Consider the following 16,692-nt stretch of genomic DNA (forward strand, 5'->3'; position numbering starts at 1 on the left):
TGGGTGCCTGGAACGCACTGCTGAGGCTGGTGGTAGAGGCTGATACAATAGGGACATTTAAAAGACTCTTGGATAGACACATGGATGTAAGAAAAATGAAGGATTATGGCCTGTGTTGGAGGGAGGGGTTAGATTGATCGTGGGGTAGGTTTATATAGGTTGGCACAACATCGTGGGCCGAAGGGCCTGTATTGTGCTGTACTGTTCTATGTTCTTTGTCCTCTTCATGGTTTTGTGAACCTATCCCAACTGGAGCCAAAACTGGTACAATATTCGAACTGAGAGCTTTGATCTTATGTGCTTAGCATTGCTTTGCTGATTCATTCCTTTCTATTCCGTCATGAAAATGTAGGTTCCTATACATCTACTATTTAAAAAATGTTTTGATAATTCCTGTTTTTGTGAATCAAGTATCAAAAAAGCCACAACAGCATCTAAAAACGTAAAAGGCAGTTCAGTTGTTTTTTTATTTTATAAATGGGCACAGCACAGATATATATAATAAAAAAAGACAAATCCTTTTTTTAAATCCTTTCTCATGGCCAGCAACTTGAAATAAAACAGTTTACAAATTGAAAAGACAAGGTTCTAGAAGGTCAAGATTGCTACAACTCTACAAGGATTATATACAAGACAACCAAGATCCATTTATGATATACTTCCTATTAAAAATATTTACATGCTTCTTCAAAAGGTGGAATTTAATAGCGCACACAATACAATTGTACAAATAATCAGAAGCTGATGTTCCAATTTCCATTTGGTTCCTGTATGCTGCGCAAGGAACTATTGTTATACGGACATCATTTTCAGAGGGACAAATACTAAGACGCACAATAATGCATTAAAATTTGTACAGTTTTTAAAAACTATTTACATAATTTGTAAGAGGGCAAGATTCAAAGTGTGCTACTTTTCTTCAGATATCCACTGTGTGGATTACACCTACCACTGGTTAAATTTTTGTGGACAAGATAATGAATCCTGCAAAAACAGCATTGAGTATTTTCAGGTTCGATTGTCAGATACAGCATTCATTATTCAACTGATCTCTCCCATCTCAGGAGGTCCAGTCTCTCTTCCACCATGGGCTGAGGCAGTTCCTGCAGGATGCAACTCCATTTTGGCAGATTGATTATTCTTGTCTAATGCCACTGAGGTAGCTGTGACAACGATGTAATATAAAACATGACAGTAAGTGTATCCAATAATACTCAATGGGGAAACATCTACAACTCTCAGGTCTCTTGATGACTACAATAGATTTCTTGCAGAAAACTGAATCCAAATGAAAGGCATTAACTTATCTGCTCATGGTTGGCAAGTTCTCATCACATTAATACTTCTGTCATCCAGCCTTATGGGAAATATGAATGTTTTGTTTTGGGGAAGTGGTATGAAGCAGGGAAATACAAATTAAATATATCTGGTTTGTTCTGATTCCCTGTCTGACCCCCACACCCACTGTTGGGCATTTGCCATCAAGCTGCATTCTCCAGTATCTTCATCATAACCTTCAACCATTGCCCGTTCACATTGACTGATGATCGTAACTTTGGGGACAAATACTTATGAAAGTTAAGGTTGGAACTTCCCCAGCCATAGCCTCATAATGTGACTTCACAACTGCAGAATGCCCTATCCAACGGCTGAGCAAGAACAATAGACAACAAAGCCTGCAGGAGCAAATGAGTAGCAGCGGCAGCTAGTCTGGGAACTGGAGTCCTCAATCTCATTGGGATGCTGAGCAATAAAAGTTCAAGCCGCTGGACTAAATTACCTTGCAGTGTGAGAAGCATAAAGTATTTCACAGTAAATCTGGAATAAAATGCTTTGCCTTACTTTCTAACCATTAGGAGACCTAAAGTCTCCCCACCAGCAATTTCCTGTATGCTGGACAAAAGTTTTCTTCATCTATACCTGTCGAGGTTGATATACAGTCGTGACCAATGCTAATATGATAATAATGTTTTAGAATTTAAAGATTCATAAGGCAACAAGTTGTAGCTACAGAGGAAACAGACATGGATGGTGTTATTTTTGATTCAGCACTAGGTCTTTTTTTCAAAGGATTCAGAGCAAATTTCCTTTTAAGTGACCTTTGAGAGAACTGAATTTTATAGGACCGAGAGAGGTTGAGCAGGTTAGGACATTTTTCCATTGGAGCGTAGGAGAATAAAGGGTAATTTTATAAAGGTGTATAAAATCATGAGGGGCATAGATAGGGTGAATGTGCACAGTCTTTTTCCCAGGGTTGGGGAATCAAAAACTAGAGGGCATAGGCTTAAGCTGAGAGGGGAGAGATTTAATAGGAACCTAAGGGGCAACTTTTTCACCCAGAGGGTGGTCTGTATATGGAATGAACTGCCAGAGGAAGTGGTTGAGGCAGGTACATTAACAAAAGTTAAAAAGTACTTGGACAGGTTTAGAGGGATGTGGGCCAAATGCAGGCAAATGGGATTAGTTTAGATGGGAATCTTGGTCAGCATGGACCAGTTGGGCCGAAGGGCCTGCTCCTGTGCTGTATGACTCTAACTCTACAATGAGATCTGTTCGCTGCAGTCTTCTGCTTGCAGATAGTTGCAATCCAACTTTACAGCCATTGCTCATGAGAAGATATTGAACCTTTGCAACTAATCTAGAAAATTATTACTGAGGGGCAGAAAGAAATGGTGCAGATTCCTCACATGCTGCCCCCATGTCATTTTATGACATTCTCTTTTGGAGCCACTGATTCAGGCCTGGGTAAAAGGGTGACTCCTGCAGGTTCACAACAAATTCTGATTGAGATCATGTACTGAAGCTTTGGCATACAATGAAAGCAAAACTTATCAAACTTCAATAATTGGAGATGATTACCTTCCAACAGTAGGATTTTCTTGGTTGACTTCCCATTTTCAACATTCTATATAAATTAGCTATGTTTAAATAATAACTCAAATATTATTAGCAACTCAGTCCCACAAACTTTCTTTTTCCAGGTAACTCCTTGAAGGTCATAATGACATTTTCCAAATCCAACCCCTTCTTAATGAATTGTTCAAGTTCATCGAAGTAAGGGAGGTTGAGGCCGGCAAGATGGAATATCGGTGCCATGAGTCAGAGTTCAGCTTTTCTCATTCTCCAAACATGATAAGGCCCAAATTACAAATATACAACCATGCACTGCACGAGAGAGTCACTGTTGCTCACACTAGGGGTCTAGTTGGGAACTGCCCACACTCTTTAAATACAGTTAGAAAATGAGACAGAATTAAGCTAACGGAACATTCTTTGGATGCTCTACCTGATATTCAAGTTTAGAAATATGTTTTAAGACAGAAAACCAATACAGAATTTAGAAACTGTTGTTTAAAAGCCTTATGCCTATGTATTTTTAATCTCTGCAAATGTAACATTGAACAAAAGCCCAGAATAAGAAATTCTGTTTGTAAGATGAGAGGAAGTGATTCTAACTTTCCAATTCATTGTGTCTGGATTAATTTAGTCAGGTTACTCCAATGCACCCAGAACCAATCAGCTGAGGAAATTTTGGCTAGTGAAAAAGGAAGCTTTTATCTCTAAATGAAATAAGAACTAAGTCTTCAACTATGTCACAGGCTCCATAAGATGGTCTTGAATACAAGGAGGTTTAAAAAAAGTCATTCACATATCATCTTTCACAACCTCAGGACATTAGCTTGCAAATTACTTTACAATAAATGAAGTGCTTTTTGAAGTTTTAATGTAGGAAACACAGCTGCCAATTTACAAACACCGTTTCCACAATCAGCAAAGTAATAAAGGGCAGATAATTGCCTGAAAATTCATCCCTGATTTGTCATGCTACATAATAGTAGTAACATATTGTAGTCAGCCCTAGAAATTGACTTCAATGTAACTGAAGTTCAGGGACAGAATACAAATGGCAGTTTTTACTATATGGCAGATTATCACAAGTGGCCAGGATTGCATTTCTGGCCAAATCTGTTTTAGTGATGTTGAGATTGATGTATAAATATTGGTCAGGATAAACTCCTTTGTTTTTGTTTGAAACAGTACCATCGGATTTTTTTATGTCAACCAGGTTCTACCTCACATTAACAGGACAGCATTCTGACACATACCACACCCCTCAGTACTGCACTGGAGCATTGTCTATATTTCTGCTTCAACTCTCTCGTGTGGGATCTTTCAGCTCAGATGTGAGAGTGTTACCAACAGTATTAACCATTGGCATAACTGGCATCAACAGACATCTCCGTACTGTGTGGTACCCTGGTGTATGCATGCTCCATCTGAATTCTATAATTCCTCCTTGATGTCTAGAAATTGGACTACCACCATTTTTTCTTGAAAATCCAAGCCTTGACCTATGACTGTGATGCTGTTGCTACCCACAGGGGTTTGGGAGGGGTCACCCATAAGACAAAGCACAACACACCCACTCGAAATGTTGGTGGGTTCTTCTCTGGACATCTGTGCGCCATTAACTCCCTTCGCCATCCCCCTTCTCCAAACCCCTCACCCCATTTTCCCTCAGCTCCATGCTTGCCATGACGAGAGCTCTTTCATTCTGTTGACTCCCTTCCCACCCGTCTGCACACAAGTGTGGTGCCATCTGCTTGATTAATCTCATAGTTTGGCTTCTATATTTTTTAAAGGAAGGAAACCGGACAATGGTTCCTTAAAACAAGGATGGCCCAGATTTGAGATTACTTTTTTTTTTGGTGATCCCTGATTTGGCATTTGGACAAAACTTAACACCTACTTAATATGCTAGGCATAAGGGTGTATGAAGGCAGAGGGATATCATTACAAGAAGGATCCAGTGGACACAAAATCACTACAATATTGAGGCTTAGCCTTTAAGATGTGTTTCAGAAAGAATATTTCTCCAAGGCATAATGGGCCAGTATTAATAGCCTTGTTCAACCTGCATTCTATTAGAATTTACAGCATTCCATCATGTGTTAATATGGCTGCTGCCTACTATTATGAGCAATGGCAATTTCAGGATGATAGCTTAGGGGTTAACAGCATGATTAATAGGCCAGCAAAGAAACCAAGCTGCTGCAAATCACTGAAGAGATTTATTTATGCTGTGGCCACTGCATTGGATCAGGAAGCCAACGGAAGTGATCTAATGCAGTGCTTCTTCCTAACCTCCCAGATACGGAACAGTCAGGATAAGATTATTCTTTGTCTTTGTTGTGAACATAATCAAATCAGTCTTGACAGGTTGGCCCGACTGAGCTGATGATTAGTACCACAAGTTTAATTCCTACTGTAAGAGCAGAGCTTCACAAGAGAGTGCAGCCCTCTCTTTAGTTGAAAGACTTTTCCATAATGTTTGCAGGTTTCCTTCCTAATCTCAACAAAATATTCAAGAAAGAAAACTCAAGAATGATTGCCAAGGTTAGATTTCAATAACAAAATTTATATGGTATCTCTAAAATAGCAAAATTTCTCAAAGCCCTTCCTAGGAATGTTATCACACTGATGCTAAGCCATGGTAGGAGAAGCAGGGCAGATGACAAACAGATAGGTATTTCAAGGGGCATTATAAAGTAGTAAAGAGAGATAAGAAGCAGTGAGGTGAAGATAAAAGAATTCTGAAATTCAGGTCCTTGGCAGCGAATGTACAGGTTATATAGAAGTGAAGAGATCTTGGAGTAATTTGAAAACAAGCATGAGCATTTGAAGTTGAGGCAGTGTCAGATCGAGAGCCCAATGGAGGTCAATAAAGTGGCGAATGGGACTTGGTGCAGATTAGTTTGCAGGTAGCTATGTTTTGGATGACTCAAAGTTTATAGAGAGTAGAAACAGGGAAACCAATCAGGAGTTGAAATAGTCAAGTCGAGAGGCATCAATGTTTCTTCTTTGTTTTGCAGTAGATGAGATGAGGAAGGGTCAGAATTTGGCTATTTTACTGGTTAAATACCTTTACTAATAGTTGTAAGTAAGAAATAACTGTAATGTTTGTTAATATAAGGAATGATCTTGTGCCAATTAGCCATTCGTCCATCTGCCTAAGTTGCTGGGTGAAGTCACTTGTTCTGTTCTGAACCTAACTCAACCACAGACACATCAGACGTGCTGCTAACTTCCCATCTTATTCCATTTGTTTATATGTTGCATAAAAGGATAATAAAGAAAGAAATTCAGGCTGTAAGTAATATTGCTCCATTCTTCAAGGATATGTAAATAGGGTAGCAAGATGTAGGGTGGAACAAAAAGACCTGACATGGATCGGCTGGGCCAAACACCGTCTTTATGCAATTCATCTTCACTTCGATGCTGCATTCAGGTGAATTGTAATCCTGATGAATCAATTAATAATTTTAATTTGACCTGAATGGATAGCCAGAATCACTCAGGCTTATTTAAGGTACCACAAAGAATATGTATATCACATTTGTAAGGAACATAACTTCATTATCCCACTCATTATTCAGTTGCCATCTAGGACAGGCTTTGAGGGTGTGTAATGTGCAAATTTTCAAGGAATGTTATTTTAAGTTAAAGTCATGTGATGACTTTAACATGTCACTTAAGAGCAGAAAACCAAACAGACTGCAGCACTATAAAGTTGTTGAGTCCTTTCATAAAAGCCTACTCCTGCATTTAAACTAAAAATTATTATAGAGGGGGAAATGTAAAATTCATATTCCGTTCTACATAAAACCTCAGAAACAATCCCTGGGAGGAATATTCAAGTCAATTTAGGTTAACAGTCTTTATTCTGCATCTCATTTTTTTGGATTAAATTGAAGGTTTTTATTTCAATCCCTTGTGGCACATCACACTGAGAATGTAGTCTTCAGGTGAAAGGGGGTTTGGAGAGCAGGAGATAATTGGACCAGTGAGTGCAGAATTAATTCTGTTCCCATTTTATATTCATATGTTCTGTCTTCTTTTTCCCTCCTCTACCATTATGAATTCCTAAGGCCACCCAGATGCAGAAAGCTGCCAATATAACCAATGTTATTCTGATTACATACTCCCAAGTGTAATGGCACTAGAGAGCTTTCATTGGCAGGAACATGAAGGATATTTTTACTTGTTTGTCTGTGGGAATGTGGACATCACTGGTGATGTGACCATTCATTGTCCCAGTCATTGCTGAACTGGGGAGGCAGTTGGAACCAACCTTGTTGATCGGTCTGGAGTTATATATGGGCCAGACCCAGTAAGGGCAGCATGCTTCCTTTCCTGAAGGACTTTTATGACTAGCTGGCAGTTTCAAGTTACTGGTTTTTGATTCTTAATTAGGCAATTTGCATCCTTAAGTATGGATATAGATACTTACACGAGAATATTTATTGACAACACTCAGCTAACAAGTGGGAAATGTGGCAGGATTTATGACTCTCAGCTAACAGTGTAATCTACAGCAATCAAAGGCAGGAGAAAATTTAGTTAAGGGCTAAAGTGGAATAGAAATGATTGCAACTTCCCCCAATAAGAGCAGGGTAATTTTGTTTATAGAAAAACGCAGTAGGTTTCTTGTTACTTGTATCCTGGGGATGTAGCTCCCTGCTGGCAGTGTGAACTCAGTAGCTCAACCCACTCAGATGCAACCAGAGTGTTGCTTCTGAGGACAGTAACTTAAAAGAAGATGGTGCTGGTGATGTTGCAGTGGCAGTCACCACGAGTTCAATCTTCATCCATGCAATGCACAGAAGTGAAGAAGGAAAACATGACCATTGGAAAGTGGAAGGTTAAATGTTTCAGAAATCTAAAGAAGTCTTTATCCAAATTGTTAAACTTACTTTGCCCTTTCCAGATATAAGCAGACCATCCGTGTGTTATTTTTGTTTAACCTTCCCAGCACTGAAATATTTAATTTTCATCTCTCCAGTGCCTAATCCTGGATGCATCCAGCTTGTTTCCACTGACAGTGTGCAATCCCTTCAAGCCCAAAGGGTGGATTTGAACCCCGTCATGCCTTCTCAGGCCGTGTACCCATTCAAGAGTAAGTTGGACAAAATAATCTTATACAAGATTTCGGCTAAACATATTCCACAACAGGACAAATCTCTAAATCGCACCAAGTTTCACAAGTCAGTATCCTTTCAGTTTGCCTTGTGAACATTGGCCTTTCACTTGCCATCAGATAAGATAATACTGTCAAATTGCAACAGATTATTAAACATCCAGAGGGATTCATTACATTCTCCTAGTCATCACTTCCATGGATATATAGGCTTGTCTGTGACATTTACCATTACAGTTTCCTTCTGCCTTTGTTTCTCTTTTTGCCTTCAACCTATTCCCCAGGCCAGCTTGCTGCCACCTTAGTCAACAGAGTCTGGCACTACCCTGCCACCTTACTAGATTTAACTGTGGGCACAATTATTAAATGGGGCTGTTGTGGTCCCAAAAGCACGAGTAAAGACTGCAAACAAAATAACATCAGAATAGTTGCTACAGCAATTGTAATCAAGGTACTGAGCAAGGGACAGAGGCACTAAATGATACTGCTGTCTGGCTTGGTCACTGCAGAGGGTGAGCTGGAGGGGAAGATTGAGGGGTGGGCGGTGGGGGAGGGGGTGAGATGCGTGTCTGTGAGAGGGAGAGAATGAGAAAGAAAGGAAATGAGACAGAATGAGGAAAGAAATCAAGATGAAGGAGGGTGGGAGGAGGCAAAGAAGGAAGGAATCTTGCTGCTGTTAGTTGAAGGAATTAGCTGGAGATAAACTTCAGGATGTAATGAGGAATTGCTCACCTCCATTCACACTCATCTATTCCCAGTATTTTCTTCCTAATGGTTTAGTAGGATTTATTCCAACCAACACATCAGTGAACGGGAAACTTCCAGAGATTGTGCTCCAACTGCACGCCTAATTTTAAGGGGTAGGTTTTGTTCTTCACGTGCTGTCTGTGGATGGTGGTTCATCCATCAAATCAAAACCTCCTCAGTCCCATCTGAATCACAGGTAGGAACACCTCTTTCAAAACAAATCAGTTTTTTTATTCAATTTGACACAAACATATATTCATTCAAGAATTCAGCAACATTAATTTAAGGATATGTTTTGTCACCTTCAAACCACAGCTATTCATCAGATTTTAATACTTTTTCATTAAAACAATTTCAGTACAGTAACTCCATAGACATCAGATATTGATTGTCTATTTTCACTGGGCAGTCAAACAGGAATCACTTCTTTTAATATATGTATTCAAGAATAGAGAATAATATAAACACGGTACCAGGCTGTGGCTCACAAGAAGTTCTGAAGGGGGGAGGAAGTAGCCTTGGAAACAATGCAACTACTTAGATCAAATAAAAGAATTTAACATTCTGGGTGAGCAACATGTATTAAAAATCCTATTTTCCTTTGATATGCAAACCTTCAGCCACCAGGAATATTCCCAATGCTCTGCCCCATATAATAATTCTATTGTGGTGCTGCAATTCTCTAGAAGCAGTTGCTGTGCTTTGTGTTTTCTAGCCCCCTAGTACGGACCCCCCTTGGAAGTCTTGGTTGGGACAATGACAGTAAATTCAACAACACGAGTGAAAAAGACCAGCATTAAAACACAACTCTGCTACTCAGCAGAACTTTGCTCAAGTGACATTCGGGGGTGGTTATTCTTTTTTATGTATTTTTTAAGAGAATGATCTGTTTACAGTCCGCACAATAGAGGCACTCTCGATTTGTTTATGCATAGAACTCCTCCTGTTATGTCAGGTTTTTGGTAAGCTATGCTCGCCTGCTTTGGCTCTTCCAGTGTGTAGCTTCCCTCGTCCTTTTTCTTCATTCGATAGATCAGCAGCATCACCAGGAAGGCAGCGAAGAGAGCTCCAACCACTCCCCCAACGACAACCGCTGTGCAGAAAGAAGCAGAAAATCACGTGACAGGAGCAGCCACAACCAAGTGTTGTCTTCAGATGGAGCAGGGTCACAGAGAGGTAAGTGCAGGGTTGGGCCAGAATATGAATGCGCAGCACAGTCCACACATTAAGGTCTGAAGAGGAGAGTCTCCTTGGTTGCTAGCACTGCACTTGGATAGGAATGTGAGGCCTATTGAGTCCTTGATCTTGGTAGAGCAATCCCATCAATCTGATACACTTGCCTTTCTCTATACCCTTGCAGATTATTCTCCCTCAACTGCCCAATTCCCTCTTGAAATCCCTAAATGATCTGTTTCTTAGAGGTAGTGATCTTAACTACAACCCCTAGTATCGCCTCCCCTAAATCTTAAATCCTTGTCACCGAGTGCTCGAGTCAACTGCTGACCCACACTCAATGATTTAGAAACAGCTTCTTTGCCTCTGCCATCAGATTTCTGAATGGTCCAGGAACCCATGAACGCTACTTCATTATTCCTTTTGCTTTACATGATTTATTTATTTTTGTAATTTATAGTAATTTTATGTCTCTGCACTGTACTGCTGTCACAGAACAACAAATTTCATGCCATATGTCAGTGATAGTAAATCTGATTCTGATGGGAACACTTCTGTCAAATTTCTTTTCATCTTTCCTTGCTGGCAGAAACCTCCCCCTCTAGCTTTTCCAAACTAGTCTTCAATCTAATGCCCTTCCCCTAGAACCTAACAGCGTGGAAGGGGGACACTTGGTACATCCTACCTGCCCGAGGGCAATGAAAGAGCTCTCCAATTAGCCCCTACGCCCCACAGCCCTGTAGTTTCCTTCTTCCATTTTAACTCTGATTGGAAAGATATTACTGTATCCACCTGTACCCATCCTACTCAGGGATATCATCTGTCCTTCATTTTATATTGTGCTCTTGGGATAAATTATTGATATGGGAAAATTGATAAAGGTACATGAATTAGGAACCAGAGGAAAGGAGTTGGTTGGAACAGAGTCTGAGGAGTTGGGATCTGCAAGGTAAAGTGTAACAATCCCACTTCTGAGGGGAAATTACAGATGGACACATTACACAGAATAACAACACAAAACATTCAGCCCATCTGCCTTCTGCTAGAGTTCATGCTTATGGAGGAGCTGTTCTAGCTATGCAGCACTCCCTTACACTTGCACCTGACAATCAATGTCAATTGTAATCTTAAACTTAAAAGGTGCCAACTTCTGCTCAATTTAGCCCGCTGCCCAGGCTCACCTCCACACTCTCCCTGTACCTTACGAATGCAAGGGCTGAATTGTCTGTAGTCTCCCGATCCTGGAGTCTGGGAATGAGCTGTACTTGGCCCCAACTGGTGATCCATGAACCCCACCCCACCCCCACACCCCCCACTAAAACAATTACCAATTCTTGAAAGTGCAACCATTGTGATTTCTGGCCTACTCTGCCCTGTCATATCATTACGAGCAAAAACATGAGATCGAGCCTGCTTTTCCTCTATCATCTGTCTCTTTAAGTAGGAACTTTAACATATATTTAAGCATGGAACCATGTGTGTGTTCATATTGTGATCCTATTAGACAGGAGTGTCAACTGGTTTGTCTGCAGTGTATAACTTAACAATTTCACAGATAGTCTGGAGTAGTCAGTTTGAGCAACACCTTAGAGACTCCAGCATATAAATAATTTGAATTGTGCTGTCTTGCAAATATACCTCTGCCTCTCTGGTGAGGATATGTCTCAAAGTATGTCCCCGAAGACATTGCAATGTCAGGGTGAGGTTCTGACCGACAATGATATACCTGATGACGTAAAGAAAGTCAACAGGTGAAAAGAAAAGTCAAATCATGAATGCGTTTTCCTTTCAGGGCTTCAGTGCCTTCCTACGCCTTACACAGTTTTTATTTCTAAACTTTCCAACTTCTTCTTTTGAAGAAGGTGTATAAATATATAAACTGATAAACTACACTGTTAATGTCATCATCCAAAAGTATAATTACTGGGATTAAACCACCTCCTTGAATCCAAGCTATCTCTTGTTACCCTGTGCCTTGCAATGCAATACCTGCCGAAATGGCACAAACACTGATGACCTTGATGCCAATACAAAGCCAAAGTTGAGCAGAGTTTGAAGAGGAACCACAAGTGACACATGCTGGATGCAAACTGCAACAAAGATGAATTAACGAATTCCCTTACCTACTAAAACCTCTTTCCTCTCCAATATGTTTTTCTGGGGCAATTGTGCAGCTGATGATGAGCTGCCAGAGTCTATTGCATTGTCTATAATATCAGGCAGGCCAATCTTCCCAGTGCCCCGGACAGTTGGTTGTGTGATGGCTGCGAACACTTCGTTATTTCCCTCTGGGTTCACCACTTCTCCTTCCTCGGTGAGTTCAAAGTCTCCACTCGGAGACCCCGCTGCTGGAGCCTCCACTTCATTGTTAATGGTCGTCTCTTCCACCTGTTCACTGGAGCTTGGTTTCTATGTGCCGCAGTTTAAAAAGAAGCAAAAAAGTTCATTAAGAGGAGAACTAACTCCAAATTCCTTTAAATTAAAATGCAATGGAAATTACAGCAGCAGAGGGAAAAGCTCTACAATTTTTCTTGACTTCTTTTGGAAGTTGTGTTGTGGTCACCCATTGTAGCTCCAAGCACGATCCTATCATTTTTCAATCAGTAGTGTAGGAAGGCAAAGCACTGTGAGGATGCCCGGCAGCTGGGCAGTGACCAGAGTGTGGGGCAGGTTTCTGGGAGAGAGAAGGTCAGAAACCTCCAGGAAGATGCCCAAGCATAATTGGCAAGCTGGGCAGAACCTATACCCATAGAACGTAAACAGCCAATGATCAGAAGGATTGGCACACACCTTTCATGGATGCTTCAACTATGATGTACTGGCAGCATGCAGTAATTCTGCTGCCAAACACCTTGAAGTTGGCCTACCAAGTTTTAAGTGTATATTAAATGGATTAAAGGAAAGACACAGGGGACTAACACTTACTGAGCTTGTGTGTATAATAATGTCTGTCCCTTTGTGATAATAGTCAATTCTGAGTTCCTCAAGCAGAGTTTGCTTGGAACTATGCCTCCATTCATCAGGGTGAGACTGCTAGGGAGTTTTTGCTACTATGCTGCTACTAATCCCAGGATTATACACATTTTGACAAGCATAAAACCAGTAAATTCACCACAGCGAGTTCTGCAATCAAACACAGTCCAATGTTGGAGGTATCCCTAAATAATATTAGAATTTCTGTATCCAGATGTGCTGGAAAAAGCCACTGTACTTTTAAATTCTGCCTTGGACACTTGCTTTACCATAGTGAGAACTGTTAAAGGATTTAAACACAGAAGTACGATTGACTGTAGTTATTTTAAGGGAACTTACTTATTACAGCACAGAAGGGGACCACTGGGTCTGTGCCATCCCCCAACATAGCAATTCCATCATTACCCCTCTTATTTCCCTGTAGCCTTGTAAATTATTCTCTCTATGCCCATCAATTCCCCTTTGGTTCTGTTGCCATTGACCCACACCGAGGGTAACCAATTAGCCTACCATAGAACCATAGAACAATACAGCACAATACAGGCCCTTTGGCCCACCATGTTGTGTTGACCTTTAAACCATGCCTAAGACTATCTAACCCCTTCCTCCCACATATCCCCCTATTTTAAATTCCTCCATATGCTTATCGAACAAGCTCTTGAACTTGACCAACGTATCAGCCTCCACCACCACCCCAGGCAGCACATTCCATGCACCAACCACTCTCTGGGTGAAAAACCTCCCTCTGATATCTCCCTTGAACTTCCCACCCATTACCTTAAAGCCATGCCCTCTTGTACTGAGCATTGGTGCCCTGGGAAAGAGGTGCTGGCTGTCCACTCTATCTATTCCTCTTAATATTTTGTATACCTCTATCATGTCATGGGATGTTGCTGGAAACCAGAGTGCCCAGCAGAAATGCAGGCAGCCACGGGGATAACGTGCAAACTGCACAGACAAGGTTCGGTAAGGGAATTATCCGTTACACATCTGACCTTATCGCCACGTTCTTCCATTCCTTCTTCTCACAAGCACTCATAAAGCTGCACTTTAAATTTAGAAGTTCGTTCTGCAAACCACAATGGGTTGGATCATGCTGGCCAGGTGTGGTGTATGCACAGGCTCCCATGCACCCCCACCTGGACTAACCTTTATTCAACACAAAGCTGTCTCTCTGCACTGACAGGGATGCCGAGGCAGAGTTGGCTCCAATAGGCTTCTAGGATTTAGGCAGTGTTTCCCCAGGTCCCATTCCTGGAAGAGCACACTCAAGAACTTCTGAACTGTTTTTGAAGGCCTCTCACACAGACACTTAATAGATTTAATAAAAGTAAAAAAAAGTAAACAAGTTGAATTAAAAGTTCCTTAAGATGCTAAAGAGTAACTCAAAATAAAGTGAAATGATGCAGATGTTTATTTGCATCAAATGCCTGGGACCACTGTCTGTAAGCTTGTCCTCCCCGGCGTGAAGCTGAGTGGTTGGATACAACCTGCAGCGACCTCCCTCCAGCCTTTAGTCCTCTGGTGAATCCAGAGGCATCAGCGTTTGATGTCCTGTGCATCCCGGACTTCAGCTTTGAGCCCAACATTTGTGGGAGACTGAGACATGCTGAGCCTGGTTAGCTGCTGACTGGCGGTTTCCTGTGGACACACCAGCTGTCACTCAATTCCCATCAGCCCAATGCAGTAACGTAGGACTTCAAGCAAGCAATTTTCAGTGGCCAAGCTCAATGCACATGTGTTACTAAGAGGAACATTAACGCGTACAGCAGAGGACAATCTCAACCCTTTAGCACAGACGTAAACGACGCACACCATGTAATAGGGAAATCCACATTCCCACCATTCTGCAAAGTTTCTCTTGAACTCCCTATTGGATTTATTAATTGATTAAAAGACAATAGTTCAAATCCCACCATAGCTGCTTGAAAATTTTAATTTGTTTCAAGCAATCTGGAAATGAGATGCCAATATTTACAGTAATGGGCAGGAAACTGTGGGAATGTAGGAAAACACCAATTGTTTTCTTCATGCCATCCAAGGAAGGAAACTTGCTTTCCTTACCGAGTCTGAACCATATGTAACTCCAGCCCCGTACCAATGAGGTTATCGTTGCCCACTGAGGCGCCCCTGCTATTGTCAATTGGATACAAACTGCCACCATTTCTAACACGATGAATTACTACAAAGGACTCAGGCACCTTCAGCAACCACAGAGCATTTTCCAGGGTCTCTCCCTACCTTGGCTTAATGTATTTTTGGCCTCTCCCGGGAGGGTGTATGGAGTGGGGGGTGCGGGGTGGAGACGTGGGAAGAAAGATACCGACAGACTCACTTTCATCATGTGCTCCCGTAGGTCTGTGCTGGGTTAATGGACCTTTAGACTTATTACAGCATGGACAAAGCTCATTCAGCTCACAGAGAGTACACCAACTCTCTGCAAGAACAATCCAGTCATCTTCATTCCCTACCTCTTTCCTGTAATCCTACAATTTTTTCTCCCTCAAATGTTTATCCCATTTCTTCTTGTAGACCCTGATTACACTTGATTCCATATTATCTCAACAGATGAAAAAAATTTGCTCTTCCACCCTTGTCTTTTGCCACTCACCTTAATCACTCCTTCTTGTCTGCAACCCTGTCACAAATGCCAAGGCTTTCTCTTCATTCACTTTGTTGAGACCTTTGATGGTTGTAAACACTTTCATCAGAACACCTCCCAAACATTTTCTGTTTCTAAAGCAATCCCAACTTCTCCAATCTCACCACGGAACCAAGGGCCTTTATCCTTTCTGCACTTTTGCCAGGGTGTACGTGCACTTCTTTTTGGTGGGGACTGGGAATGAACACAATACTCTAGTTGCCAGTCTAAAGCTGTCCTCCACATAACTATAGCAACAACTTGAACTGATCTAGTAGCTTCAAAGATCGAAACCAGGAGCAAATGGAGGCCGTGTAGCGCCCTGAGCCTGCTCCACCATGACAAATCATCGTGGCTGATCTGATCCATGGTCTCATCTCTATTTTGCTGCTCAATTTCCTTAACTCTCAATCTCCCTGTGCTCCAAACATTTCTCCCTCTCAGTAAAGGATGATTCAAGTTCCACTGCCCTCCAAAGATCTACATCCCTCTGAGAGAAGAAATTCCTCATATCCACCATCTTAAATGACCAACTCTTTATTCTGACACAATGCTCTCCTTGATCCAGGTTACAGGGAATCATCCTCACAACACCCATCCTGTCAATATCTCTCAGAACCACTAATGTTTCAATTAATCACCTCTCATTTTTCTTAACCCCAGAAAGTATCGGCCGATACTATTCAATGTTTAGGACAATCCACTCAACCCGGCCATCAGTCTAGTGAAGCAAATGCAGTAACTATTACCAGGGAACTTCACATTAAACATTGCAAAATGTGCCACATTAAGGGCAGATCTTAACTGATCACTACAAACTTGATCATAGGGGTCAGATTTTAAACATCCCTTAACTGCTGAAAGTCCAATTGCCATCAGTTGGGGTGAAGCTTGGTCTAGCTTGTGATGCCCTCCACAGTCAAATGTCCTGCTCACATCCAGTCTAGTTGACGAAGGGTAGGGTCAAGATGCTGCGATACTGCCGTACTCTTAATCTGTTCAACTCTTCATGGAGCAGTTGTGCCAAATGTGCAAGGTGGGCACATCTGTACATTGTTCTCGCTTCCAAAACTTGGTCCCAGTGACTGCAGTGGAAGTATATTTCAAAAGGGGAACACAGTGCACAGACATTTCCACCACATATTCACCTCTGCTGTTCCAAGGAGAAATTTCTTGGCAG

At 41.4% G+C, this 16,692-nt stretch overlaps 1 protein-coding gene across 1 annotated transcript in view; it reads right to left on the minus strand.

The window, feature by feature from the left end:
• Positions 1 to 454: 454 nt before the first annotated feature.
• LOC127581610 (syndecan-3-like) overlaps positions 455 to 16,692 on the minus strand; it is a 212,894-nt gene continuing 196,656 nt past the window's right edge. Inside the window, 3 exon segments of the mRNA XM_052036121.1 lie at positions 455 to 9,671; positions 9,673 to 9,818; positions 12,022 to 12,307. Coding sequence (XP_051892081.1) covers positions 9,651 to 9,671; positions 9,673 to 9,818; positions 12,022 to 12,307 — 453 coding nt within the window. The 3' untranslated portion in view covers positions 455 to 9,650.

This window comes from Pristis pectinata, chromosome 22 (genome assembly GCF_009764475.1).
Source record: "Pristis pectinata isolate sPriPec2 chromosome 22, sPriPec2.1.pri, whole genome shotgun sequence".
NCBI classification, from domain to species: Eukaryota; Metazoa; Chordata; class Chondrichthyes; order Rhinopristiformes; family Pristidae; genus Pristis; species Pristis pectinata.